This window comes from Lampetra fluviatilis, chromosome 11, assembly GCF_964198595.1.
Source record: "Lampetra fluviatilis chromosome 11, kcLamFluv1.1, whole genome shotgun sequence".
Taxonomy (NCBI): Eukaryota; Metazoa; Chordata; class Hyperoartia; order Petromyzontiformes; family Petromyzontidae; genus Lampetra; species Lampetra fluviatilis.
In genome coordinates this window covers 709,461-737,452 of record NC_136285.1, presented here as the reverse complement: position 1 = coordinate 737,452, position 27,992 = coordinate 709,461, and the positions used below count along the sequence as shown (strand labels likewise).

General features: G+C 44.6%; 1 protein-coding gene across 1 annotated transcript in view; it reads right to left on the bottom strand.

Annotated features, from left to right (window-relative positions):
• The window catches only part of LOC144934715 (complement C3-like), a 161,342-nt gene that overhangs the window by 108,962 nt on the left and 24,388 nt on the right, over nucleotides 1-27,992 (bottom strand). Inside the window, exons 3-10 of the mRNA XM_078860768.1 lie at nucleotides 24,119-24,305; nucleotides 22,016-22,092; nucleotides 13,615-13,715; nucleotides 9,694-9,776; nucleotides 9,011-9,098; nucleotides 4,110-4,206; nucleotides 2,332-2,452; nucleotides 808-923 (exon numbers count right to left, since the gene is read on the bottom strand). Of these exons, the coding sequence (XP_078716894.1) occupies nucleotides 808-923; nucleotides 2,332-2,452; nucleotides 4,110-4,206; nucleotides 9,011-9,098; nucleotides 9,694-9,776; nucleotides 13,615-13,715; nucleotides 22,016-22,092; nucleotides 24,119-24,305 (870 nt within the window). The remainder of the gene's footprint in view (nucleotides 1-807; nucleotides 924-2,331; nucleotides 2,453-4,109; nucleotides 4,207-9,010; nucleotides 9,099-9,693; nucleotides 9,777-13,614; nucleotides 13,716-22,015; nucleotides 22,093-24,118; nucleotides 24,306-27,992) is intronic.

Here is a 27,992-nt window from a genome sequence, read left to right as displayed (position 1 = left end):
ACAGAGGCACTCACACGGACACGGAGACACACAGACAAAATACACATGCATTTGGCCACATTCTTGTTACCTTTTGGGCAGTGGCACTTGATTTATTTGTTCTTAACAAGATAACGATGAGTACGGGATTGTCAATCATCTCTCAGCTACACTACATTCCCACCCAACCAGGCCCAGAGTGAGATGTTGGTTCGATGTGTAATATCGTTGAGGACTCTTGGACGCCGGGGTTGAGGCACACGTATTTATTCCGCAACAGTTGTCACAACCGCGGACATACAACACTGGAGGGGGTATCGGCCCCCTCACCCGCTAGCTGGGAATACACTGCTAGCTATCTCTGACCTACCTCCTAGTCCTCCACTAACGGGCTAGGGGAGGCTGTCTGGCCCGACACTGGTAAGTCGGGCTACGGTACCCGGAGTCCCAGAGCACTAGCTCTGGTTCTCGGGACCACGCCGCTGGCTCGGTCCTGCGCGGCCCTGACAAGGGCGGCGACCCAGGGGAGTCCAGGGCTCTAGCTAGACGATCTTCGGTCTTCACTGGTTTAGCTTTAACATTCTACCCCGAGCTCTCCGGCTCATCCCCTTTTATACCAAAACCCCTCGCTGAGGGGTGGGGCCAGCCCCCCCCCAGGCTGCCCTGTGCGGACGTCGTTGAGAGCACCTCCCCGTGCACTCACGAAGCCCCGCCCACTGTGTTTGTTTCCCGTGTGATCCTATGTATACAGCCCCTCCGTAACACCCCTACACATACTATACTCATTATATCACTCTGGCTACAGCCTGTGTGTGTGCCACATCGTACCTGTATGAAGTAAGGCAATTCGGCCTTGAAATATCGTGATGTCTTCGTTGCGGTGATCTGATAGCGAGATTCCACAATTTTGATTCCAACAAGTTCGGCTTCTTCGGTCTCTGCCGCTAAAGTTGAAGACATATGTAATTACTGCTTCTGCATTCAGATTAACTATTGGGTGTATAAATCAACTCCAAACATGGTGACATGGCCCAGAGCTAACACTTTCGCCGCTTTTTGCAAAGGCTGCGGTCCAATCCGGCAGGCCTCCCTGGTTATTACTTCAGTATGTATTAACTATAACAATACTATGTTTCGCAGTGAATGTGAAAGATTCCCTGACATCATTCAAAAGTAGTTGGCCATTGTGTGTTGGCATCATTGTCCAAATTTGAAAAATTACTCACAAATTACTGATTTGGGATGACATTGAGCAATCATCTCTCCCTACTGCCAGACTAATGCTCGCTTGCAGGTACAGTCACCGTGTGCGCACAGGGACAGCTGCTACTGGAATGTCCCTTTCAAATATTTTAGGCGAGATGTGATGTAGGTTGCTTATCGCACGTAGAGCGCCCTGAGATGCCTCGGGCAAAGGGTGCTCTATCAGAAACAAGTAAATGGCATTGGTGACCGACTTGGTCAACCAGATCCAAGTATCTATGCGGATCTGGATCCCAATAACAAGAGAAATCGAGAGCATGGAAATTGCCCCTAAATGTTAACCCTGATAATTGTGTCACAATAAAAGTAGAAGCTCTGTCAAATAAATTAGACTTGTGGAATCCAATCAGACGAAACTGGTTCAGAGTTTGCTTACTTGAACACATGCTTTTGAATAAACAAGTCTAGAAGGACCATTGGCCACTCGGTTAATGACATATAATGTGCAATACATTAAATGCACATATACATGCCAACACAAAGTGGTGGTATTTGGGCAAATTATTTTTTCATTATTATGCATGTTTACCCAGGAAAATTGCAATGCATTTCAACTCATTTTCAGCAGGGTCCTGCCAAGTTTTTGCAGTCAGGGTCGTTGTTATTACGTGTAATCCCAATTGAGTGATTTGCAGGTACCTTTCAGCGTTGGAAGTGTGTTTTTTAAGTTATGGGAGAGGATCACGGGGAACCTGGAGGAAACCCATTCATAATAGGGGTAGAACATAGAATCCCTACACAAGAGCGGCATTAGGAATAGATCCTGAACTCGAGACCTTCTTGTTGTGAGGCACGAGTGACCACTGCACCACCCTCCCACCCAATTAGGGACTGCAAGTTGGTGACAAATCATCGCAGTAATATTACACAACTTTTACATATGAGAGTCAATTTGTAGGAAAACGCTGTCGATTTACCACAAATTTCTACTAATTTTACCAACCTTGAAGGATAAAAGGACCGTCTTGAGCCATGACTAGAATTTATATTAGTACACTTCTGATGGCAGCCCATGCACTCAAACCACTGCTACTCAGCCAAATATTATTTTCACAATAATGATGGCAATAACAACATTATTGTACGCACCTTGAGATGATAGTACAGTTGCTTTTATTGTGAGGCTGAAAGCCAAGAGACCCTTCGTATTTGGGAACAACTTAAGAAGTTTCTCCTTTTTCAGAATGCTAATTCCCTCTCCTGCAACAAGCTGAGGACAAGAACCACACATTCGAGCTCATTAGTGAGTATTTTATCATTATACGATATTATTGCACGTGGAAATATGTTAAGGAGCTAAATGTCAATGTCTGAAAGCCATGAGAGGGCCTCAGGAGAGAGAGTTTGTGTAGTTTTGCCATTCCTTCTTTGAAAGAGCACAGACGATAGTGTTTTGCTACAAGGTCCATCGTTTCGATTGCATGGCCACAGTCGCAAAACTGTGACTTGTGTCTTTAATTTCAATTCATGAATTGAGATATGTGCATCGGCCTGTAGATGTTCCGATTCCGTTGATGGTTACACCGGTAACTTCGAGGAATGCCAAAGCCAGGAGGTGCGATGTTTGGGTCTCGAATGAGTTGTTTGAGTTGTTTGAACATCTACATTGTTCCACTCTTCACCAGCGTTCATTCGTAATCTGAGTTTCTAGAATGGTGATAGCGTGAAAACCAAATGGGGGATTGGGACTTGAGTCAGCAGCAAGGAAGATTGTTGAGGTCTTGGTTGATGGCAATAAAACTTGGAACGTCCCTTGCAGTTTACATGTCTCTGTTAGTTTGAGTGTTATAATGCCAATTGTGTATCTAGCAGTTTTGTGTATGAGCTCCTACTCCAGGCTGGCACATGATACTCTGCCATTATTATTTAATAATCACAATAATAATTCTGCTTTTTCATAGAGCACCCTTCATGCCAGAGAGTCTCAGAATACTTTAAATGTGATAAATGAATTACATCATGTATCATGTCAAACATTTAAAGGGCACTCCTAGTAACAAATGTCCCTTTGCTACACAGATGACTTAGCACCTTGCCCATGATCAGGCATTAATATGTTATGAGGGGATGATGTTGCAGCATATTTCTCAATTGAGTAATTTGTGGGGAATTTTCAAAGTTGGCAAATTTGGACCATAACTCCAGCACACAATGGCCTATTCATGTTTTAATTGAGTTATGGGATATTTAACATCCACTCAAGCAGACAGTGTGTATTTTACGGTTAATACACCTATGATAGTAACCAGGGCAGCTGGCTGGGTATCAACCACGAACCTCTGCAACATGTGGCAAACACGGTATCGCTAGACCATGTGCTACAATCAAGCTTATGAAGGTAAAATAAACAACTGCTTATGAACTTGTTTCATGTGACTCAGTTTTGTATGCAGTGAACAAAAGTCACTCCGTGCCTGTCAACTTCTTCACTTATAGAAATAATGTATTGTGCCAGAAATGTTTTGCGTGGATGTGATGTGTTAGGAGTGGCCCAGCAGTAACCATGCTCATCGCTCGCCTCGAAGGTAAGTAGTTCGAAGCCGACAGGCTTCCCTGGTTATTACTGTGGTTGTATTAACCACACAAATACGCACTGTCTGCTTTATAGTGCATATTAAAGTTACCCTGACATAATTCAATATTAGGCCATTGTGAGCGGTGTGATGGTCCAAATTTGCCAAAGTAAAACAATTACTCACAAATTACTTAATTGAGATTACACATTGCAACATCACCCCCTACAGTTAAACTACTAAAGCTTGTGTCTGAAAAACAGTGCCTTCGTGATATTATTGTGCTATAAGAATGGCGTGAATACAAAATGTTATTACAGGAACATGTACATTAATTCAGAACATACTGCTTACCGTGGTAGAACTGGAATCAACCAGTTTTGGTACATCTCCGTTTTCAAGAAAATATCGTACATATGCTGTACCAGACACGAGTTCCTGATTAAAGTAACTGTAACAATAAAGACATAAATAGTTATGCACGTTTAGGGCAGCAGGGTGACGCAATGGTAAGACTCGTGCCTCACAGCAAGAAGGGCAGGGTTCGATTAACATCTCGGGCACCTCTTTAGGTGGAGTTTTTATGTTCTCCACCTGATCTGCATGAGTTTCATCTGGGTTCTCTAAACCATATACAATGCAACTATTATTGGCCAAAATGCTGGAATATGACTGCAAACGACTCAAACAAGACTACACATAGCCACATGGCCCCTACTGGGAGATTTTGGCAGGACCCTCCTCAAGATGAAATTGAGACTCAGAGAGACTTTCCTGGGTAAACGAGTATAATAATAATAATATCTAATGCATATCAGAAAACGAAGCACAGCCTGATTTTATGCAGCCATATTTACTGTTGTTTGTGTTCAGTGTGTTGTCCTTCCCTCATGCCCCCTATTAGCATGGTTGGCTACTTACGGTGCGAAAAAAGTTCAACATACATATAGCATGTTCTCGAAATGCGCACACTGGGTTTTCCCATGTAAAACAAAACGTTAAAACCCACGAAAATCAGAAGCCATGTATTGAATGCACAATCAAATGCTACGGTCATGGCTGTGCAGGAAATGGGGACTATCTCTACTTAATGGGGACTGAATCTGAGGCGTGATATTTATGTACAGCGTGGAGACACAGCTAGCAGTAAGTCAGCATTGCACAGCACACGCTTACGTTTTTGAGCCTCAGGAGTGTAATTTTCTAAAAATGTTTTTATAATTCTTAGGGTTCCCCAAAAGGTTACCATATATACGGAACAGGGAATATCTGTATACATTCACACATGTACATTTAGATATAAATCCTACTTCTACATTCACACACATTCACTCAAGACTCAAACACATCTTCACTCGTGTATTTGCACACTTACGCCATTCAAACTTGGCCTATTGAACACACGCTCTGTTTGTAATAAACCTGCAGCCACCCTCTATGCCTTTCTTTCTTTCCACCTCGATGTCATTACTCTCACACAGACCTGGATCTCACCACTCAACACTGCCACCCCTGCTGCCCTGTCCTCTTTTGCCACCCCGTCCTTCCTCACACCCCATCCAGTGGGCAAAGGTGGTGGCATTGGGATCATTACTCCCCCCCCCTTTCCCTGTAACGACAATATGTTCCTCTTTGAATTTCAACTATCTTCTTTAGTCACCCCCTACTGCATCACTTTTCTCATTATCTACCATCCCCCAGATCCCAATTTTTCATTCTTTTAACACCTCAACTACCTCCTCCCATTTCGATTTTAATCTTTCGTGACTGCAGGGATTCATCTTCTTGGTTCTTTCGGTAAAGTCACGTAGAATGGAAATAATAAAATAATAAAAATAAAACATAATAAAAAAATTCTCACGGCGTTTCGGCCACAACGCAAGCAGCCGTCCTCAGGTGAAGAACAGGTCTGTCGAGAAGACAGAGTCTGAATGACACACCCCAGGCTTGGAGCGTCTATTTAAGCTGGGTTGGAGGGGGGGAGAACGCCTTGACAAAATAATTTGCATTTCAAGAGAAATTTAGCCATCCCATCCTCTCCGCTCCCATTCTCTACTGTCCCTCTCTGTACCTCCCTTGCCCTGTACCCAGTCATGCTTTCATTCATTTTCCCCTTTATCTCCCCTTCACTGGAACAAACTCCCACTGCACATTAAAAATTCATCTTCACTTTAACCTGCTTCCATTTCTCCCTTAAACCCCATCCCTTCTCCCTTGACTATCCTACTACTACTCCTTGTCCCCGACCCCCAGCTAAAACCAGGCCTACCCCTATCACTACCCCAACCCCTATCACTACCAACCCCTATCACTATCCAAACCCCTGTCACAAGCCCAACATCTGTCCCTACCCCTCCTTAACCACCCCAACCTGTCCTCCTTAATGTTATCATAGCGATAACACCACTTTTAATAACCTCACTTTAATTTAACCATTATCCAATATACAATGTTATAATTTTCGTAAAGCACCTTGGACAAAGGCTCTATATATAATAAGATGATATACTGGTCCTATGTTGCTTTACTGATGTGGCATTTAACTGGTGGGTTGAGTGGGGTTGTCACGAATATGTGTATATATGTGTTATTTGGGCCTTTAAGTTGTTTTATACCAGACAATGCAATACAGGTTCAGTGAATCAGGCTTTGATGGAAAGTCATAGTATACAAGTACAATTTTTTTTTATAGTTTAGTATATTTTCATCCACACCCATCTGTTTCACAGGCACGGTCTGCAGTAGTTTCACAGTCGAGGGTGATGTTGCTTTGTGTAATTGCAAGTCAATAATATATGGGTACATTTGTGGTGGGTAATTGTTGGGCGTAATACGCCGCCACCACTTTGGTTGAGCAGGTACTTCCAAACTTATTTTGGAGCTTTCATGACTGCAGGAATTATTCGTTGGTTCTTTCGGTAAAGTAACGTATAAAGATAAAATAATAAATTAAATTAAATACTATGCTAGTATTTAATTTAATTAAGTTTGAACCACTTCTACGGGGAAGTTTAAAGTTTGTTTTTTCTCTCTTTCTCTCTCTGGGTTTTTTCGTTGTCTCTCTCTGCTTGTGTATCGGTCTTCGTGTCTGTGTTTTTTCAAATTTCACACTTAACTTCTAATTTAGCAATCTTTGGAAGAACGTAATCAACCAGGCTATGCGTTAATTGTGTGTTGACCGACCCTCTGTGTTGCATTGCATTACATTTCGAAATTTTTGCTCGGTTAGTTAATTTAGTGTGTCTCTCTCCCTGCCTCCTAATTTTTTCAAGCTTTCGTACCGTACCACCCATCGTGCTACTCATTGACATGCTAATTTCTCTAAGCCCTCTCTCTCCGCCCCTGCCCCCCTCTCTCAAGCTTTTTACACCTTGCCACTCACCGTTTCCACTCATGGACATGCTAATTTCTCTAACCCCTCCCTCTCTCCCCGCCCCCCCTTTCTCTATTTAAGGCCTCGACACAGAGGCGTAGTTTCTCTTTGTGCCTATGCTTGCTCTCTCTCTATGTATCTCTGTGATATCTGTCTGCTTATATGTCTGTCTATGTTTCTGGTTCTGTGTTTAATCTCTCTCTCAAATTTAGCATTCTCAGGAAGAACGTAATCAACCAGATAGGGTGTTGACTGTTATGTTATCCGACTCTCTGTTGTATTACATTACATTTATAAGTATACTAGATTTGTGTTTCTATTTAATTTATACCTGATGATGATTGCTTGTGTTGCAATCGAAACGTCGTATTTAATTTAATTTATTATTTTATCTTTATACGTGACAGGTACTTCCAGTCAGGGGCCAACAGGGGGCAATAGCGAGTCCTGCCAGTGCTAAGCAGGGCTCGTGGGTCAGGCATCCCGGGGGGGACGGTTGGGAACCGGAGGGGGATACCCCAGGCCCCCGGGTGGGGGGCTGGGGAGGATTGCGCAACAATCCAGGTCCCTCGAGAAGATTTCAGATGGTGGGCGTGACCACGGGCGGGGTGACCCTGCAAGCCCCATAAAAGCCGGACCCCAGAGCGGCTGAGGCAGTTCGCGTCAAGCCGAAGACCCAGAAGCCCACCTGAAGATAGGACCCTGGACCCCAAGCCCCGCCGTCCTTATAAGGGCCGGGGCTCAGTGAGGCCAGTGGTCAATAGGCTAGGACCCTGAGGATCCCCCGACCCGACGCCCTTCTCAGGGCCGGGTCTGTGTGGGCCAGCGGTCGAGACCCGAGGACCTTGGCTGGGTCGGGTCAGCCTCACCTAGGTCCCGCTAGCCGGAGGGCTAAAGAGTGGTTAACCCCAGTAGTTAGGGCACGTTAGCCCGGAGGCCATACCTCCTCAGGTTGTGGATAGAAGGGGCCATTACCCCTTCGTGTTAGGGACCTAGCGTTACTGTTATTGTTGTTATAAATAAATACGTGTTGCCTCCTACGAAGACTCCGTCTCCATACAAACCCACTAAACATTTCAAAATATGGACCGTGAGGCCTGCACACACTTGCGTACTCGTTTCGGATGACTTCACATGATCTTTTACGTCAACTGTGAAGCAGATGGTGTATAGTAGTCTACAGTTAATATGCCCACAGTAGTAACCAGGTTGTTCTGCCAAATTAGAACTATGAACATTGGAAGGAAGGTGGCAATGCGCTACCAATGGGCTATGCTACTGTCCTCTTGGTATCTTTCAACAGGATAGTAACAGGTGGTGTTTGCTGTTTAAATGTGTAGTGACATATACTGTCACTATACTGTAGCGCCGGGTACTGGAGGGACACATGACCAGGGGCCGAGAGCCCTGCCTTGATACAGTAGGGGGCGGGGCCGAGGCCGTGGCAAAGCCACAGCCAGGAAAATAAAGGGGGAGCCCCGACAGGGATCAGGGTCCATTGTGGGGATCAGCCTGGAGTCCCGCGTCTTTTCGTCTTCGTTCGTCGCTCCTCGTTCGTCGGTTGAGTGTAGCCTGATATTGTGGGTCAGACAGTGTATGTGATGACTGGCCCATTCGCGACACTAACGCGCATGCACATAGCGAACAGATAGACACCTAGCTATAGAAACCGAGTTGTTAGGGTTGTGTTTATGAAAAGTATTGCCTCCAACTACAGTGTGTGAGACTCAGTCTATAACACACTACAAATGTTTAGCCAATTGTCCACTGATTATAAGCATGAAATTGGTACTATTAACATATGCGTTGTGGACTTTAGCATGTGATGTAATGTAAATATCTATTACCTCAATATAGATGAAACGATATTAAATTATCTTACTTGGCAGTGATGTCCACAACAAACTCTTCATCGTTGATGTGAAACACTCTTTGCTTGGGGTTAATCTTCACCTCAAAGGTCGGCAAGACTGGAGAAATATTCATGTGCCAGTAAGCTTGTGTGTATGTTTAATACACATATAAAACATCTTACTTTTTTACGAATTACATAAAATAAATTATAACCCTACACATCACATTACAGCATATACATTTTGATTTAAGGACACTGTTTTGACATTATATGTTAACATATCTTTATTGTTCCATAAAACATTCTTGGTACAATAATGTGTTCTTTAAACAGCGCTCTTCAGGTCCAGGCATCACAGAGCGCATCACACCCTAATAATCGATTTACATAACAAGTCATCGCAAACATTTTTGAAAGGGCACCCCCAGTAGCAGCTGTCCTTGTAGGTACAAGGTATCTTAGCACCTGGTCTGGAAGCAGGCATTAGTCTGTCAGTGGAGGGCGATGTTGCGATGTGTTATCCAAATAGAGTAATTTGCAAATAATTTTGCACCATTGGGATGCTATGGTCAATCCCACTTACATTGCATGAGGTTTTTTTAGTTAAGGGAGTAAATAGGAGAATCTAGACGAACCTTGAAGAATGTGGGCAGAACACAATGTAGTGACAAATGCTATGATTAAATATGAAGATTTTAATGTTCACATACTGTATTCCCGGACATCAAACTCAGCAGATGAGTTGATATTGGGTGCTCCACTCATTCGGGCAAAAATCTTCCAAGTGCCATGTCTGTGGATAACAATACCGTGAGCATCATTATTTCTAGGGTTGTTAAAATGTATTTAATGTATTACCGGTTAGTGCATTAAAACAACTTTTAAAAACTGTGTGAGCTGGTTACCTGCATGTCTCTAGAAACGAACACAACATGTTTACGTGTTTAACTGACAAATTAAAACAGCTCCCACAGGAGTGTAATCGTATGATCACATGCATCCAGAAGTCGCCGGTTAAATTCCATTTCTTGACGCCGCAGTTGCAACAATGGGACAGGTTTCTCAACTACCCCACCACCCCTTTCCAGCCAGTAGCACAGTAAGTCAATCAAAAGCAGGTCGCTGCGGGGTAAAGTGTGGGTAACTCCAACCTCTTCCAACACGCCTGATATGTATAAAAGAGTACACTTTGGTTCTTTCGGGAAAGTCACGTAGAAAGAACATAAATTAAATAATATAATATGACGTTAAATTTCGATTTAAAGCTTTTGTGACTGCAGGGATTCATCTTGGTTCTTTCGGTAAAGTCACGTAGAAGGAGATAATAAAATAATAAAAATAAAACATAATAAAATCATTCTCACGACGTTTATTATTTCATTCTACGTGACTTTACCGAAAGAACCAAGAAGAAGAATATTACGTTTCAATTGCAACACAAGCAATCGTCATCAGGTACGAATGAATGAGAAAACAAACTTAGTAGAATTTGGAAATGTAATGCAATGCAACACAGAGTCGGTTAACACACAATTAACGCATAGCCTTGTTGATGACATTCTTCCAAAGATTGCTAAATTAGAAGACCTCCCTTTCCTGGTGACGGACTCTTGTTCTTCCTGGGGAATTCTCAGGCATTCCCAGGTCAGCCGAGTGACATAGTCCTGCCAGTATGTCCTGGGCTGGTTCCGGGGTCTTCGCCCAGTGGGACATGCCCGATAGAATTCCAGGGTGAGTCTACCGGGGGGCATCCTTACAAGGTGCCCGAACCACCTCAACTGACTCCTATCAATGCGGAGGAGCAGTGGCTGGACTCTGAGGCTCTCCCGGAATACTGAGATCCTCACCCTAACATGGAGAGAGCCCAGCAACCATTTGGAGAAACCTTATTTCCGCCCCTTGTACCCACAATCTCATTCTTTCTGTCATTACCCAAAACGCATGACCGTAGGTGAGGGTAGGAACGTAGATTGACCTGTAAACCGAGAGCTTTGTTCGAGAACTTGGCTCTCACTTCACTACCACCGGATAGCACACACAAGCAGCATCTGTCCATTATTATCCCGCTGCACCTCCAACAAGACATTCTAGGGAACATGGTCATATGCCTTCTCCATGTCGAAAAAGCAGAGGTAGACTGGAGAAGCATACTCCCATGACGACTCGCATAGCTACGAGAAGGAAAAGAGATGATCTATTGTTCCATGACTGACGGAATGCAGATTGCTGCTCCTGAATTTGAGGCTCGACCACTGGACGCAGTCTCATTTCCAACATTCTGGCATAGGCTTTACCTGGGAGGCTGAGGAGTGTGATCCCTCTGTAGTTGGAGCACACCCTCTGGTCCCCTTTTTTAAAAATGGGGATCACGACCCCAGTTTGACAATCCAGAGGTACTGTACCCGACTTTCATGCAACATTGAAGAGTCGTGTTAACCACGACCCTCCTACATTGTCCAGCGCTTTCAACAACTCTGAGCGAGTCTCGTCCACCCCAGCAGCTTTGCCGCTATGGAGGACCTCGACTGCCACAGCGACTTCAGCAGCCGTGATGGATCAGAAAACCCCAGTTGTTTCGAGAGCTGCCTCCTGAGAGGAGGGCATGTCCACTCGGTTGAAGAGCTCCTCAAAGTGCTCCTTCCACCTCTCAACTATCTCCTTAGTTGAGTTCAGAGTTATGCTACCCTTACTGAAAACAGCCTGAGCCACGTCCCGTCAACCCCTCCTAAGGTTGGATGGTTTGCCAGAATATATTTTATGCTTGGTGGTAGTCTCTCTCCATGCCTTCTCAAAACTCTTCCCATGCCTGGGCTTTCGCTTCAATGACTGCTACCGCTGCCACCCTCTTGACCATCCGGTACCTCTCAATTGAATCGGCAGACCTTTTTCCAAGCATATCTCGGAAAGCCTCCTTCGATTTGACAGCTTCCTTCACCACTGATGTCCACCAGTGGGTCCTAGGGTTGCCGCCATGACAGGCAACAACTGTAGCCTTCAGGCCACAGCTTTTTGCAGCTGCATTTACAATCGTGGTCCTGAACATCGTGCACTCGGACTCAATGTTCATGACCTCCCCTGGAGTGTAGGAGAAGTTTTTCTGGAAGTTGAAATTTTTATGCACTGGGTTTTCCACCAGACGTTCCCAGTACACCCGCACTGTCCAGAACATCCGGCCTTCGGTCCAATGATACAAATGTAATGACAATAGAGCCAGCAAGCGGTGTGAGGGAACTAGTGGCCGTGGGAGGTAATTACAGGGAGGTCAGTTTACAGTACGAATGCACTAGTGGCAATGGGAGGTAATGACAGGGGTATCAGTTGTGATTGGAACTGGTAGCTATGGGAATGTTCGAGAAGGGAGCGTGGTCAGGTGACAGAAGAGGACGGTAGAGTCTGCCGGTAGTGTCCAGAATCAGCGAGAATGATCGAAAAGGGGGGCGTGGTCTCATGTTGATATATAAAGGAGATGGCCGGGAGACTCGGCGCTGTTGCATTGGGATCTCCGCCTGATGTCAAGTGAACATGTCTTCATTAAAGTGCCATCTCAAGAGAAATGTGTCAAGTCGTCATTACACAACTATAAAGTCAATCACTAACCTTTGGCCCAAGGTGCTCTGGTACCAAGTACACTTATGAGCATCCTTGTGTTCTAACATGAAGTTTATTATTGACATTCCATCACTAGCGCATAATTCCAATGATATCTCAATGTTCGGGTTGAGATCAGGGAGGGCCATTCCTCCCAATCACGCCTCTCCAGGTATCGCCATCGTTTCGCACCTGAATATTTAAGTCGCCCAGTAAGACTATGGAGTTAGTAGACGGCACTATCGAGCACTGTACCCACCATCTCCAAGAAGGCCGAATACTCTGAACTCCTGTTTGGTGCATAAGCACAGACAACAGTCAAAATTTTCCTTTCTGAGACCCAAAGTCTTATTGAGGCGACTCTCTCGTCTTCTGGGACAAACTCAAACTGAACAGCATCCAGCCGGAGACTTGTGAGTATCCCCAAACCCGTCCATGGCCTCTCACCAGGGGTTACTCCAGAATAGGAGACCACCCCCAATCAAGAAGTTTGGTTCCAGTGCCAATGCTATGTGTGGATGTGAGACCAACTATATTAGTCAATACCTTTCCACCTCCTCCACCAGCTCTGGCTCCTTCCCCCCCAATGACATGACATTCCACATCCCAATAGCTTGTGCCCATTGCCAAGATCCAGTCTGTCCGAGACTATCCCTCTCGCTGCCATACTGTCATCACACCCGCCCCTCACCCTTTATCCTGGTGGGCCCACAAGACGGCGCCACGTAGCCAATTTAGGTTGGGCCTGACCAGGTTATGTGGGTCACCTGGCCACCAGGCGCTTGCCGGCCAACACAACCCCCAGGCCTGGCTCCAGGGTGGGTGTCCCGGTATACCTTGTTCGGACGAGGTTCTCTGATTTTTATATTAAAAACCATCCCCCCAGATTTGTTCACCAAGGGAGATCCTGCCAGGAGTACAATACTTCAGGCAACATAGCTCTTTTAGGGTCATTGGAACACACAAACCCCTCCACCACAATAAGGTGGTGGGTTATTATATCATTTTACATCAAACATGTATTTTTTTGCGTGTGAGCTTACTTGGAAATAGCAGGGATTGTGAATGATGTTCCATCCACTATTCCCTCATCTGTGGACTTGATGGTTTTTATTTGTCTCTCTACAATCACTCCATCTGCATTCTGTAAGAGATCACACAATTTAATCATGTATACATTTGGTATTTGCACCATTCAAATAACACAAGGCTATGATGCAGGTGCTATGTTCTACCTTGTTGCAGTTCATGATAAAAAGTAACATAGCCTTGGCCTGAAGAAGAAATGGGGCAATTCACAAAGCAATTGATAAACATGAAGGCTGTTGCATAAATGCCTTTCCAAAAATTCAAATAAAGAGTAATATTGCCTATTTTTTATGTAATAGTTTTTCTTTCATATATATGGATTTATCAGTAACAGATACCTGTGAACTCCTCCCTCGAGACAACAAAAGGCAATTTAACCTTATGTTTTGAGTCACTTGCAGAGTCAAGGACTGCGAGAAGTTGTATTGTATTAAGCTACAAGAGTTGTGAAAAGCTAAGATATATGAGAATACATTTTCATATAATACTGTGATTAGCCAAGAGTTGTGATAAGCTAAGAGGTGTGCAAATACATTTTATGAGTTTTGGAGAGTGAGGAGCAGCAGGAGCCCTCCTGGAGGAAGGGGGGCACCAAGGGTGGCCGCGCAAAGCAAGCTGGTCCTCACAAGACCAGCAGCGCAGTGGCTAATGACTACCCACGAGCATGCCGACTCGGAAGACAAGCACCCTCCAGCAAAGGTCGAGCTCGAGGCACAATCAAGCGTGTCTTGGTACCAAGGGGGGTGATGCGCTGCTGCCCAGCGGACGAGCTGCGAGCGCTATCTGGCAATGTGACCATCGCGTACACCAACGCAGATGGAGCCGGACCCATCGATCCCTGCCAGCATGGGCACCGCCGTCAGCGTGAGCAGCGTGCCGACTCAACAACCACTCCAGCGGTGGACAGAGCCTGACAGCGCAGCCAAGAACAAACGCCGTGTGTTCGAGACACACACCCGCCGACCCATCGCCCCCTGCTGGGGACCTGATGTATTTTCGGTACGAGGAAAAAGGCTGCACGACGGTGTGCCGCCATCTGGACCCCAGAACCACAGTTAGCAGATATAGTACGTGGAAAACTCAAACCGTACTGCCCGCTATAATCATTGGACCTTGTGGTGACTGCCCTCCAACACACACACAATGCGCATATCGGTACCAATAAGATTGTTCCAAGTGTTATTTTGTTTCACAAAGGGTTGTCATTCCAAGGTGGTGTTAACTATTAGCTGATCGTGGAGAAGCACTGTTCTGCCCCTTGAGTTGCATGAATATGGTCGTTTAGAAATATTTTAGTCATTCATTTTATTTTCAATCTTGATTTGAAGCTTTCGTGACTGCAGGAATCTATACTCTTTGGTTCTTTCAACCTGCGTGACTTAACCGAAAGAACCAAAGAGTATACATTTTCTTTTCATCACATAATCGTACCAATGCATTCATTTGATGTCACACTACACATTTCTAAGCATCTATGATATGAATCTACACACTTGCATGAATCCTATTGTTTTGAGAGATTAATTTTAATTGCAAAATCATACCAATGAATTCATTGATGTCCACTAGCCATTTGATAAGCATCTATTAGCCAAACCTACACACTCGCATGCACACTATTGTTTCGGGATATTTCTTTAATTGCATAATCTTACCAATGAATTCATTGATGTCCACTAGCCATTTGATAAGCATCTATTAGCCAAACCTACACACTCGCATGCACACTATTGTCTCGGGATATTTCTTTAATTGCAAAATCATACCAATGAATCCATCGACAATATCCATGCAAGTGTATAAACATTTACACACTCGCATGGATATTATTGTTTTGATATATTTATTTTCATTGCAAATCTTACCAATGAATTCATGGATGTCCACTAGCCGTTTGATAAGAACCTATGTTACAAATCTACACACTCGCATGAGCACTATTGTTTTGAGATATTTATTTTAATCACATAGTCTTACCAATGAATTAATTCATGCCCCCTTTTGTCATTGGGCACATGTTTCTTAATTTTCTGTATGAACAGTCATTTTTAAGGACTTTCCTATCATCGTGTATTGTCGCGTTACTATGAGTTAGCCTATTGTTATATTGCTCAGCTTAACAATGTAACCACTGAGGTTTAATTGGATGGATCGATGAGTAGGATATCTGCAGGAGTACTGTTGTGGCAATTCTGATCATAAGTGTGTTCGCATCTTCTTGGTTCTTTCGGTAAAGTCACGTAGAAGGGAAGTAATAAAATAATAAAAATAAAACATAATACAATAATTCTCACGACGTTTCGGCCACAACGCAAGCACCTGAGGACGGCTGCTTGCGTTGTGGCCGAAACGTCATGAGAATTATTTTATTATGTTTTATTTTTATTATTTTATTACTTCCCTTCTACGTGACTTTACCGAAAGAACCAAGAAGATGAATCCCTGCAGTCACGAAAGCTTTAAATCGAAATGTGTTCGCATATTAGAGTGTTTTTAGATATTAAAGTTGCTTAACACAGAAGAGTCTGTGTGGTTCCTTCCTAATATCTTAATTATAAGAACTGTATCCTGCGGTGAAATCTGAATCCTGAGACCGGACATAATTACACTAAAATCATAACCAGTAAATGTTTAAGCGAGAATCATAATCAGTAAAAGTTAAAATGACAATTATTGTGTTATCACGATTGGTAATACACCCCTAGACAACGAAGCTAAGCATCACACACACCGTCACACACACACGATATGCCCCTAGACAACGAAGCCGAGCATCACATCACACACACATCAATCACTAATAACTACACACATACAATACACCCCTAGACAATGAAGCCGAGCCAATAATAATACAAGTAACTACACGCACACTTATTGATCAAAATACAAACTAACATACATACATTAATAATACTCCTATACACATGTAGGTGACATAGCGCTGACTGTTGGACAGCAGCAGAAACTGAAGGTGGGGACTTAGCGCACACGCCGCTGAGCGTATACGCGGGTGTGCTGGCCGGGCGGAGAAACTGGGGAAAGGGTAATTCATGTTAGACCTCGTGTGGAATCCTCTAGAACCCTCTAGAGGGTTTGAGAAGGGAGGCACGGCTAGGGCGGAGCCAAGCCGCGCCGAGGGGAATATAAGCAGCGGAGAGCTCTGGGCTGCCAGTTCTGGGATTGGACTCGTCTCGTCATCGTCGCCCTCGTCGTCGTCGCCCTCGTCGTCATCGCCCTCGTCGCTGCCGCCTTCGCCCGATAATTGCGCGGCCGCACAGTAGTTGGCTGTCCCGGTCGACGCCGTCGGTGAAACATGGAAAAAGTCGTGTCTGGGACAGGGCGCACGGCAGCGGGGTTGTGGGTAAGAGAGAGAGAGAGGGGGGGCCCGAGTGGTGGTGTGTGCTCGGCAACAACAACAAATAAAGAGGGCAGAGCGGTGCACCTCCTGCGACCACCTCATCTCCGGCTAACTGTGTGTGCGTCACATGCCACCCGCACGCACAGATGACACTACATTTGGTGTCAGAAGTGGGGTTTAAAAACCCACCAGTAGTGTCGTCGGGACATCGGGACGAGAACAGCGAGATGGTCGACCCTCCAACAGCCCCGGGATCTGGGAACCCGGTAAAAAAACCAGACGCTGCTGGGCGTCAACAGCGTCAGCAGCTATGCAAAAGACGCAGGAGCGGCTTCGCGTCGACCGACAGAGCTGCTGGGCGTCTACGCTGTGAGCGGCATCGCAAAAGAGGTGGGAGTGACTACGCGTCGATGGAGAGAGCTGCTGGGTGTCTGTGGAGAGAGTGGCAGCACGTCGATGAAAAAGAGCAGCCAAGCGGCGGCGGCTAGAGTGCTACGCCAGGTGGCGGAGAAGCTGCCCGTCGATTAAGAGAGAGCAGTTGTGAGTCGTCGAAGAGAGAGCAGAAGCTGCATGTCGACAGAGAGAGCAGCTGAGATTTCCCGTGGTCAAGTGTCGACCAGGCAGCATGGCAGGAAACCGCCATGTGGAGAGGGGCATGGGCAGGCACGGAGCGGGAGCAGGGGGCTCCTGATGGGGGACCACGCACATGGTGGGCGCCATTTTGTCATCGGAGGACCTCCCGTGGCCGAGGGGCGCCCTTTTGAGGCGAGAGCGGGAGCATGCCGAGGAAGCACGGCGGGTGAGGGAGCTGCCAGAAGCCGCTCCTGATCTGGCACAGGAAGCTCGCACGAGATTCCTCCAGAGGGAACGAACGGAGGACAAGATTCCCTACGCCTTACCGGGCAGCGCTGCTGGTGCTGGGACGATTGGCATTCCCACTCGTGGGTGAGGGGGTGCTTGACCTTCATGTGGCGGAGAGGCTGCGGGGGCTGGTGAGGAGATTGAGGGTTGCGCTGCCCTCCGCCGTCAGCACGGAAATGTGTCTTCCTCGACGATCACGAGGAGTGACAGGAGCGGGCCAGCTGGGAGGCCGCGGCATGGAATTTACAAGATATGGCAGCGGCGGTAGAGAGCAGGGGGGCCCAAGGGTTGAAACCTCCGCGGGAGAACCCGCAGTGGCCAGCCGTGCCAAAATGCTTCGTGTGTGGTCGGTCGGGCCACACCGCTGCGGACTTTCGGAGTGACGATTGACATCGGTGGAGTCACCCGTGCTCGTTGGGCCGCCAGCACAGTCAACTTAAGCCAGAGGTCACAACCGGGTACCCGATACCCGTACCCTACCCGATACCCGGCTACCCGTACCCGTTTGCGACCCTGGTGCGGCCGGGTACGGGTACGGGTAAGGAATCAAAACCCGTTTGCGACAGACAAAGCGTATACATAATACTCGTATTGCAAGACCTCGCTCGTTTATCAAGTTAAATGTTTATTGAAAATTTTTGCTCGTCTTGCAAAACACTCGCAGACCAAGTTACTCGCAATCCAAGGTTTTACTGGAGCTTATCCCCATCTCGTATCAGGGCATAGACAGTGAACTTTTCCCAAGTGGCAATGTCAATTGCATTTATTCGGATTCTAATATTGTCCGCCAAGTCCCTATTCTTGAAAAAACCTATGAGCAAAAGAAGAATGTTCTCTAATTTTAGCAAGCAACTTATAATCTGAATTCAACAAAAAAATTGGCCTATATTGTCCTGCCTACTCAGGTTGGGTAGGAGGCGTATACAGTACTGAGATTCTGGCTTCGTTCATGGAACCGAGGAGACACACCTAGGGAGAAAGCTGCATTGATGGTCACTAATTGGTTGTAAGTAATTGGGGTTCCAACTGCCTTGCAAAATTCAACGGGGAAGCGGTACAGGCTTGGTGCCTTGCCAGACCGAAATGTTGTCATCGTATTACTCAGCTCCTGCATGTCAATATGCCTTTCCAACTCTATTAAAAAAGGGGTGGGTCAGTCTGGGAAGGGACAGTTTATGAAAGTAGGTGTCTATATTCTCACTAGTAGGGAGTCTGATGTGAAGAGAGCCTCGTAAAAAACCTTTGAACTGAGGATTTATTTCCTTGGAGTTCGTGAGGGGACGACTCATTTCATTGTGAATGGAGACTATAGTGGTACGATTTTGCATGGACTTCAATCGTGATAGGATCTTCCACCTAGAGGGGGAGAGTTCGTGGATTGGGAGGCTTGCTTTCATAATAGGGTGGTTTGATCGTTGAGGATCCTATCTAACTGTAGCTAAGCAGAATTGCTCTTCCACATGGTTTATTGGGATTGTGTAGCCTAGTAAGAGTATTTCCTCTCGTGCATGTTGCTTGGCTTTTACTTTTTTTAAGCCTGCAAGTTCCTTTTTCAATTAATCAGAAAGATTTCAGGGCACCACATATCGTCAAGGGGTGTGTGGGGAGTTATACTCTGAGTTGACCACCAAAAACTCTTCTGTTTCCTTCCTGATCTCTTCAGTGATCTGCTTTTCACGAGTAACCTCTTGTCCAGGTACCAGAAATTCTGCGTCTGGAAAGCATTCTATATGCCTTGAATGAGTGTAATCTTGTTCTGAGGGGTTCAGGGCTCTCCATGGGTCTACTAGTTGGTGCTGTGACATCATTTATTGGAGTAGATTCCTCTTTTGTGTGGAGGGGTTTCGACCTGAAAAGGTGCGATTTATTTAGAGTAGGGTCCAGGACCAGGTTCCAATCACCACCTATGATTATCTTCCCAGTTCTCTTCTCTATTAGCGACACAATTCCAGAGAACGGTCTTGAATTAATGGAAGCCAAGTTGTATACGATTAAGAATGCTACTTCTTTACCTTTTATTTTGCCCAAGATAAATACATATTTTTCTTGTGAGTCAATCTTCTGGGAGGGAGATAATTTTTGTTTAAATCAAGATCATTACCCCTCAGCTTCCAGTGGTTCCCGACGCATGTTATACTTGGCCCACCCAATTCCTATAGAAAGGCGATATCTGTTTTCTGTCTACTTAAGTAGGAAAGATGATTACCGCCATTCACATTGAGTTTCACAGCTGAGGGTTCACCATGATTCGAGTACAGGAGATAGGAAAGTTTGGTTTGGGCTCACGTGCCCACTTGTCAATTTTTTAGAGGAGGGGTCTCACAGAAAGAGAGCGTGGTGGTGCTGATCGAGGAGAGGGCGAGCGAGGATGAGACACAGAGGTGGGGAAGAGAGGAAGGGCATATGTTCGCCTACAGATTGAGTATCAAAAAGGATAAAGAGAAAGCACATTTTATTTTAATGGTGGTTGCTTCTGTAAGGGAGGTGGCTCTAGGATATAGTCGGACGGGGTGGGGGGGGGGCTTTATTTAGGTTTAGTTAAGTGAAAAGTGCAATGGTCAATAAAAATGCGGGGACGCAGCCGAGGAGCATATGAGGGTCCATACAGGACCATATAGACGGCGCTGCATCGCTTGTCTCGCAGACAAAGTTGTGCTTTGTCCTCTAGGGTCAGTCAAGCAGCAGCCCCCCATTCCCCCCCCCCGGACCCCTCCAGGCAGAACGGGCTCCGCAATGTAGTCTCTAGTAAAGGAGGGGTTGTTCACCGTCAATGGTCACCACGCGTCGCGGGCCCCTGCAAAACATCTTGAATCTCCTTGCACTGCATAGCCTACCCCAGGGTCATGAATTCCCATTATCCCCCCGCAATGTTGATCTTCAACTTGGCAGGGTACAGCAGCTGGGATCGCACTCCCTCGCTGTTCACCAAATCCCGATGCAGGGTGAGTAACAGGCTTCTTCTCTTCAAGTTGGCCGGTGTAAGGTCTGGGGCATTGCAGACTAGATTTCCCTGGATTAGGATGCCCTTTCCCTTCATCCACCTCGTCAGTCTCAACACCTCAGCAGCACCTTGTCTATTTGAGAAGAGGATCAGCAAAGGGTGAGCTCTCGAGTTGTTGGTCTTCATAGCCATGCAGCCATCCTTCTTGCCAAATATCTATGCATGCAAAATCATGTTTGGCAAGATGGACAGGGGGTCTGGAGTCTCAGGGTCCCAAAGGGCAATGGGGGGATTCTTCTGGAAGAAGAATAGGGCACCATGTGGAGTACTGCCTTGAACGCCCTCCGAGAGGCCATAGGCCTTCAGTTGGCTCTCCCTGTTCTTGGCCTGCAGCTTTTTATGTGCTTCCTCCAGCTCCCTGAGCTTCCCCTTGTGTTTCCTGTTTAGATCGCTCCACAATGGATTCAATGGGTATTGTGGTTGCCTCTTGCTTCTCCAGTTTCTTGCTGAATGCCCCCTGCTTGATGTTAAAGTACACCAGGAAGGGTGGTGTTTGCTTCAGCTTTCTCCCGGATTTGGTCGATAATTAAGAAGCTGCAGGACCTCTTTGGTGAGTTCCTCGGCTCCGACTTTGTGTGCAGAGGCGAGTGTCGAGGTCGATTTTTCTTTTTTGCCCGGAGTCTATCTGTCATTATATACATGAAGAAGGCTGAGTTTGCAGTCACTCGTAGTTTTGGGTCTTATATCTCATCGAGGGCCTGAAGTAGATGAAGCAGAACAATTAGGGGGCAGGGCAGGGGGAGTCTAATGATCCTAAAGTTGGCCTCAAGATTCAAGGTTAAAGTAAAATATAATGAAAAGAATACAACTTCAAAATAGGTAATTTAGTTAACAAATAATTTATGAATAAGTGGATAGGGCTGTAGAGGTCTCTCGTCTCTCTGAGTGCTGCACACTCAAGCATGAGGTCACGTGTACAAGCATTTGATATAATTATATTGTTTCAGCCTACTGGTAAGGTAAATAACAATTCTCAAATACCAAATCTAGCAGCAATAAAATTTGTCATGTGAAACTATCTCAAGCATTGTCAAGAAAATACAGGTCAGAATGGTCACTGGATGCTCAAAAGCATTGAAGGGCGAGACAAGGACCTACATTTATTGAAAACCACAAAAAGATAAATACATACCACGATATCCACCGTCACCGACTGCGAACCTGGGATTGGTGACATCTTTTGATTCATTGGAAACATCCGATACTTGACTGTAAAACACACGTACACAAAAACATCTTTACCACTGATTTATAGTTGATGTTTGGTTTAGACGACGTAATGTCATACCACCCTCCCACAAATTGTCACTTATATAATAATTTAAACATGCCAATTATTATTGTTTCAGATCACCAGTAAGCTGTACAATTTTCACATGCACATTTAGCAAATAGATACAAGGTTTCGGTTGGAACTATGCCATTCATTTTTAGAATACAATAAATCATATTAAAATCCAAAAAGTCAGAATAATAACCGAGCTGAAACACCCACATATATCGCATTTGGCTGCCACTCAGTAGTTATTCTTACCAACCAGTCATCTTATATCTAGTGACGTGGCCTACCTAAGCTCACTTTGAAAAAATCTAAATTGAGTCAATAACCTGAATGGGTTCTCTTATTTCAAGCATGCACCAGGTGCTGGGACATATGGCCTGTTTGTGGATGGCACGGGATCTGAATTGTTCACTGTGAATCAAACAAGCAAGTACTTATGGGTAATAAGCCCACAGCGCAAACAGGAGTCCATTCGACTGTGTCGGTGTCTTCAGCTCGCACCTTGGCGAATCAAGCTAGCATGTCGAATAAAATATATTCTTGTCTCGGTCAGTGAGAGAGAGAGGAACACTGCAATGTACAACATGGCTGTGTCACCAGTGCCGTCAATGTAGCCGTCAAGGAATCAGTGAGTAAACTTATTTGTACAAATTGTTTCACTAGCTCACGTTGCAAAATATGCATGAAGCCAAGACTGTAAAGTAGCTGAATGATGAAAACACATCGATAGTTATGACTAAGCTCTATAAGGCCGCTCTGAAGTGAATGGTTATGTAACCTTCACCTCCTTTGTGCATTGTTTCGTTGCATTTTCTGTTGTAAAAAGTGTGCTTCAGAGTATCGACCTGCAGCACTGCTTCGTATTCTAATATTTACCTCTAATTCAATCTTTAGATTAAACACATATGCAATTTTATCAATTTGGAAAGTGAGGTAGTCTTTCATGAATCCCTAAATAATAATAATAATTAACCAGACCTCCTTACACTATACACCCACAGTTTCAATCAGGGTGGCAACTGGATTCAAATCGTGAACCATTGCATCAAGCAGCCAATGCTACTGCTCAGTCAAGTCACCACCTCAGGGTATTTGATCTACTTACTCAAGCTGACCAGACGTGTTGGAAGAGATGAGCTAACCCACGCTTCGCCCCACCACATGCGACCTGTGGATTGACTAACTCGTGTTTTACCCATTTACACTGCTGGGTTCACAGAGGTGGGCTAGGGGGTTTTGAGAAACTTGTCCCATTGTTTGAACTGCCTTGTAAACATGTTATGTCCATTGCTCTAGCCATTCCTATAGGTGCAGAAACCAGTAAACATTTATAGTTTTTTCTTCTTGGTTCTTTCGGTAAAGTCACGTAGAAGGGGACAGCGTCTGACGCTGTCGCCTCGACAGACCTGGTTTTCACCTGAGGACGGCTGCTTGCGTTGTGGCCGAAACGTCGTGAGAATTGTTTTATTATGTTTTATTTTTATGATTTTATTACTTCTCTTCTACGTGACTTCACCGAAAGAACCAAGAAGATGAATCCCTGCAGTCACGAAAGCTTTGAATCGAAATTTATAGTTTTTTTCATATGGTTACCAGGAGTTCAAAACTAATTATTTTAAGAACCGGAGTATGGCATCGTGAGTTGTGCCTGGTTTGAGATGACATGACAACAAATGGTGTTTGGTACGGTAATAAAAGCAACAAGTTGGAACCAAGAAACAGTTAACTCCTTATCAATATTTTATTTCTACTACCACGGGTGACAGTTCCAACTCAATGATTCCTCCACCCACGTTGAGGATTCGGTCAACCAGACTGTTTTATCTCATCCAATGTTCAACCACCACACTTGCACGTTACAGTAGCACCCTCACTCACCCAATCACATAATTACCCGCTATCTCACTCACCCACTCATTGACTCAGGATTTTAACAAACCTAGTACACAGTACCTTTCTCATCTGGTGTGTAGATAGGCTTGTCAGTTTGGACAACAACATGCCCTGATCGAAATGAGAGCAGCGCATGGGCAGTGATCTCCTTATTAAAGGAATTTGACTCCACCTTGGCCACCAGCCGGACATGATGCTTTGTTGATAGAGAATTAGTTTTATCTGGGTTCTCAATGTCAAAGCCGAGCTGTAATAAAAAAGCATAATAATCACCCCCACATCACATTCACTACAGGCAGAAGAAAATACAACACACTTCTTGAAATGGAAACGTGGGCCGAATATCACAAAACTCTGGCATATAAATCAACAAAAATATATAATACACAAAACTCAATACAATTCAACTGGGTAGACTTTCACACCTTATATTTTTTATTAATAATTATTTAATGGGTTTATTTTTACGTCATGCCCAAGTGAGCAGTGCTCATAGAGACCCCTGTAACCGTCTGCTTATCAATATTTGTATTAATATTATCGAGTTTAAGTTGTACTATATTTCCTTAGTAGAGGTTCTTTTGGGTTAGAGCGTCTAAATATAAATGTGCCATTAAACCCGCCACTACCTGGCACAGCCAATTAGTAAGGTTTGTCATGTAAACAAAACATGCCAATTAGTTACTAGTTCAGCACACAGGTGTTGGAGAGTAAACCCACAACATGTACAATTCGAGTACAACGTTTTGCCGGTAATTATAACCAGCCTCATCAGGCGACATCTAGAATTGTGGAGAAATCCTCCTATTTAAGTCTCAAATAGACCGAATCAGTAAAATAACACAGCGTTTACTGAACGAAAACGCATAATGACGCCCATCTGAATGCAGTCACACCATGACCACGCACACAAATCCTCTCTCATCATGACGCTCATACATCGGGCTTAGAAAGTGTCAAATGGTAAAAGTCTGAGGAGCGAGATTAAACATGTTAAAGAAGCACTGGAATTTAATAGTTACAATGATGCACAAATCAACAGAGCACTGAATGCCCAAATCAAATCAAATAGCATAAATGTTGAAACTGATCAAGCAATTAAAATACTATACATTGCGGGAGTAACTGATATACTAGCCAGATTTTTGTAAAAACAAACTATCCGAGTGAGATTTGGCATAAAATACAAAACTGATATCTGGTATTCTTTGGGTCTTTCTGTAAAGTCACGTAGATAGGTTCAAAGAAATAAAAAATAACCAAAAACTACGACGTTTCCATCGCAACACAAGCGTTTTTCGATTTAAAGCTTTCGTGACTGCAGGGATTCATCTTCTTGTTTCTTTCGTTAAAGTCATGTGACTTTACCGAAAGAACCAAGAAGACAAGCGTTTTTGTTATTTATTTGAACCTACAGTGAGGGAAAAAGTAATTGATCCCCTGCTGATTTTGTACGTTTGCCCACTGACAAAGAAATGATCAGTCTATAATTTTAATGGTAGGTTTATTTGAACAGTGAGAGACAGAATAACAACAAAATCCAGAAAAACGCATGTCAAAAATGATGTAAATTGATTTTCATTTTAATGAGGGAAATAAGTATTTGACCCCCTCTCAATCAGAAAGATTTCTGGCACCCAGGTGTCTTTTATACAGGTAACGAGCTGAGATTAGGAGCACACTCTTAAAGCGAGTGCTCCTAATCTCAGCTGGTTACCTGTATAAAAGACACCTGTTCACAGAAGCAATCAATCAATCAGATTCCAAACTCTCCACCATGGCCAAGACCAAAGAGCTCTCCAAGGATGTCAGGGAAAAGATTGTAGACCTACACAAGGTTGGAATGGGCTACAAGACCATCGCCAAGCAGCTTGGTGAGGTGATAACAGTTGGTGCGATTATTCGTAAATGGAAGAAACACAAAAGAACTGTCAATCTCCCTCCGCGTGGGGCTCTATGCAAGATCTCACCTCGTGGAGTTGCAATGATCATAAGAACGGTGAGGAATCAGCCCAGAACTACACGGGAGGATCTTGTCAATGAACTCAAGGCAGCTAAGACCATAGTCACCAAGAAAACAGTTGGTAACACAGTACGCCGTGAAGGACTGAAATCCTGCAGCGCCCGCAAAGTCCCCTTGTTCAAGAAAGCACATATACATGCCCATCTGAAGTTTGCCAATGAACATCTGAATGATTCAGAGGACAACTGGGTGAAAGTGTTGTGGTCAGATGAGACCAAAATGGAGCTCTTTGGCATCAACTAAACTCGCCGTGTTTGGAGGAGGAGGAATGCTGCCTATGACCCCAAGAACACCATCCCCACCGTCAAACATGGAGGTGGAAACATGCTTTGGGGGTGTTTTTCTGTTAAGGGGACAGGACAACTTCACCGCATCAAAGGGACGATGGACGGGGCCATGTACCGTCAAATCTTGGGTGAGAACCTCCTTCCCTCAGCCAGGGCATTGAAAATGGGTCGTGGATGGGTATTCCAGCATGACAATGACCCAAAACACATGGCCAAGGCAACAAAGGAGTGGCTCAAGAAGAAGAACATTAGGGTCCTGGAGTGGCCTAGCCAGTCTCCAGACTTTAATCCCATAGAAAATCTGTGGAGGGAGCTGAAGGTTCGAGTTGCCAAACGTCAGCCTCGAAACCTTAATGACTTGGAGAAGATCTACAAAGAGGAGTGGGACAAAATCCCTCCTGAGATGTGTGCAAACCTGGTGGCCAACTACAAGAAACGTCTGACCTCTGTGATTGCCAACAAGGGTTTTTGCCACCAAGTACTAAGTCATGTTTTGAAGAGGGATCAAATACTTATTTCCCTCATTAAAATGCAAATCAATTTATAACATTTTTGACATGCGTTTTTCTGGATTTTGTTGTTGTTATTCTGTCTCTCACTGTTCAAATAAACCTACCATTAAAATTATAGACTGATCATTTCTTTGTCAGTGGGCAAACGTAAAAAATCAGCATGGGATCAAATACTTTTTCCCTCACTCTACATGCAAATAACTACAGTAACGATATAACACATGCGTGCGAAACCTAAACAGAAATAAAAGAAAAATAAACATGAGAATAAATAAACACAACTAAATAAATAAATAACTGCTACCTTTTTATATTTTTATTCTTGAGTAAATAAATATGAACACTGTCGTATTGTACTGTTATCACAAAAATAACTACGATTCATAATCAAAGAAATAAGTACAGTATTAATAATCTACATATATAATCTATATATATAAAAGTCTATAATTGGCTGTTTGTGGGCTTGTGTGTGGCTTTGTGTGTGTTCACGCGCTTGCGAACAATTTCGCTCTCCAACGATGGGGTTTAGGTAAAATAAAAATAGCCAGGTACCACGCCGTAATCCCCGCCGTGAGCAAGCGCTATTCCCTTTTCACATCCGTCAACTTTAAATTAGTTTAATTAACGATTTGGTGCGATTTTTCGTGCGCTTCCTAATTATTTATTCATGACGCGTGTACCGACTCTCTCTAGTAGTAAATACCAACTCTGCATAGTAGTGTCTGTCTGAAATCCTACGGCCTTTCACTGGAAAAACCACCTCTGCGGCACTAAACTCTACTCACCTGGTATCGACAATCAAGGGTATTTCCCTGTCCCCAGACGACCTGCTTGTCAGTTTTAATGTGTTTTCCTTAATCACCAAAGTTCCTGTACTTGCCACCATCGCAATAATTGAAGACTTGGTTCATCAAGGACTGAACACTGAGGTACCCCCCTGGTGAGACACTGCTTAACAAATACATACTTCACCTGGAATGGAACTTTCTACAAACAAACTGAGGACACCCCAATGGGCTCCCCCCTATCTCCGGTTGTAGCCAACGTTTTCATGGAAAAATTTGAGATTGACGCCATCCAGACTGCAACTCTACGCCCGACCTTATGGA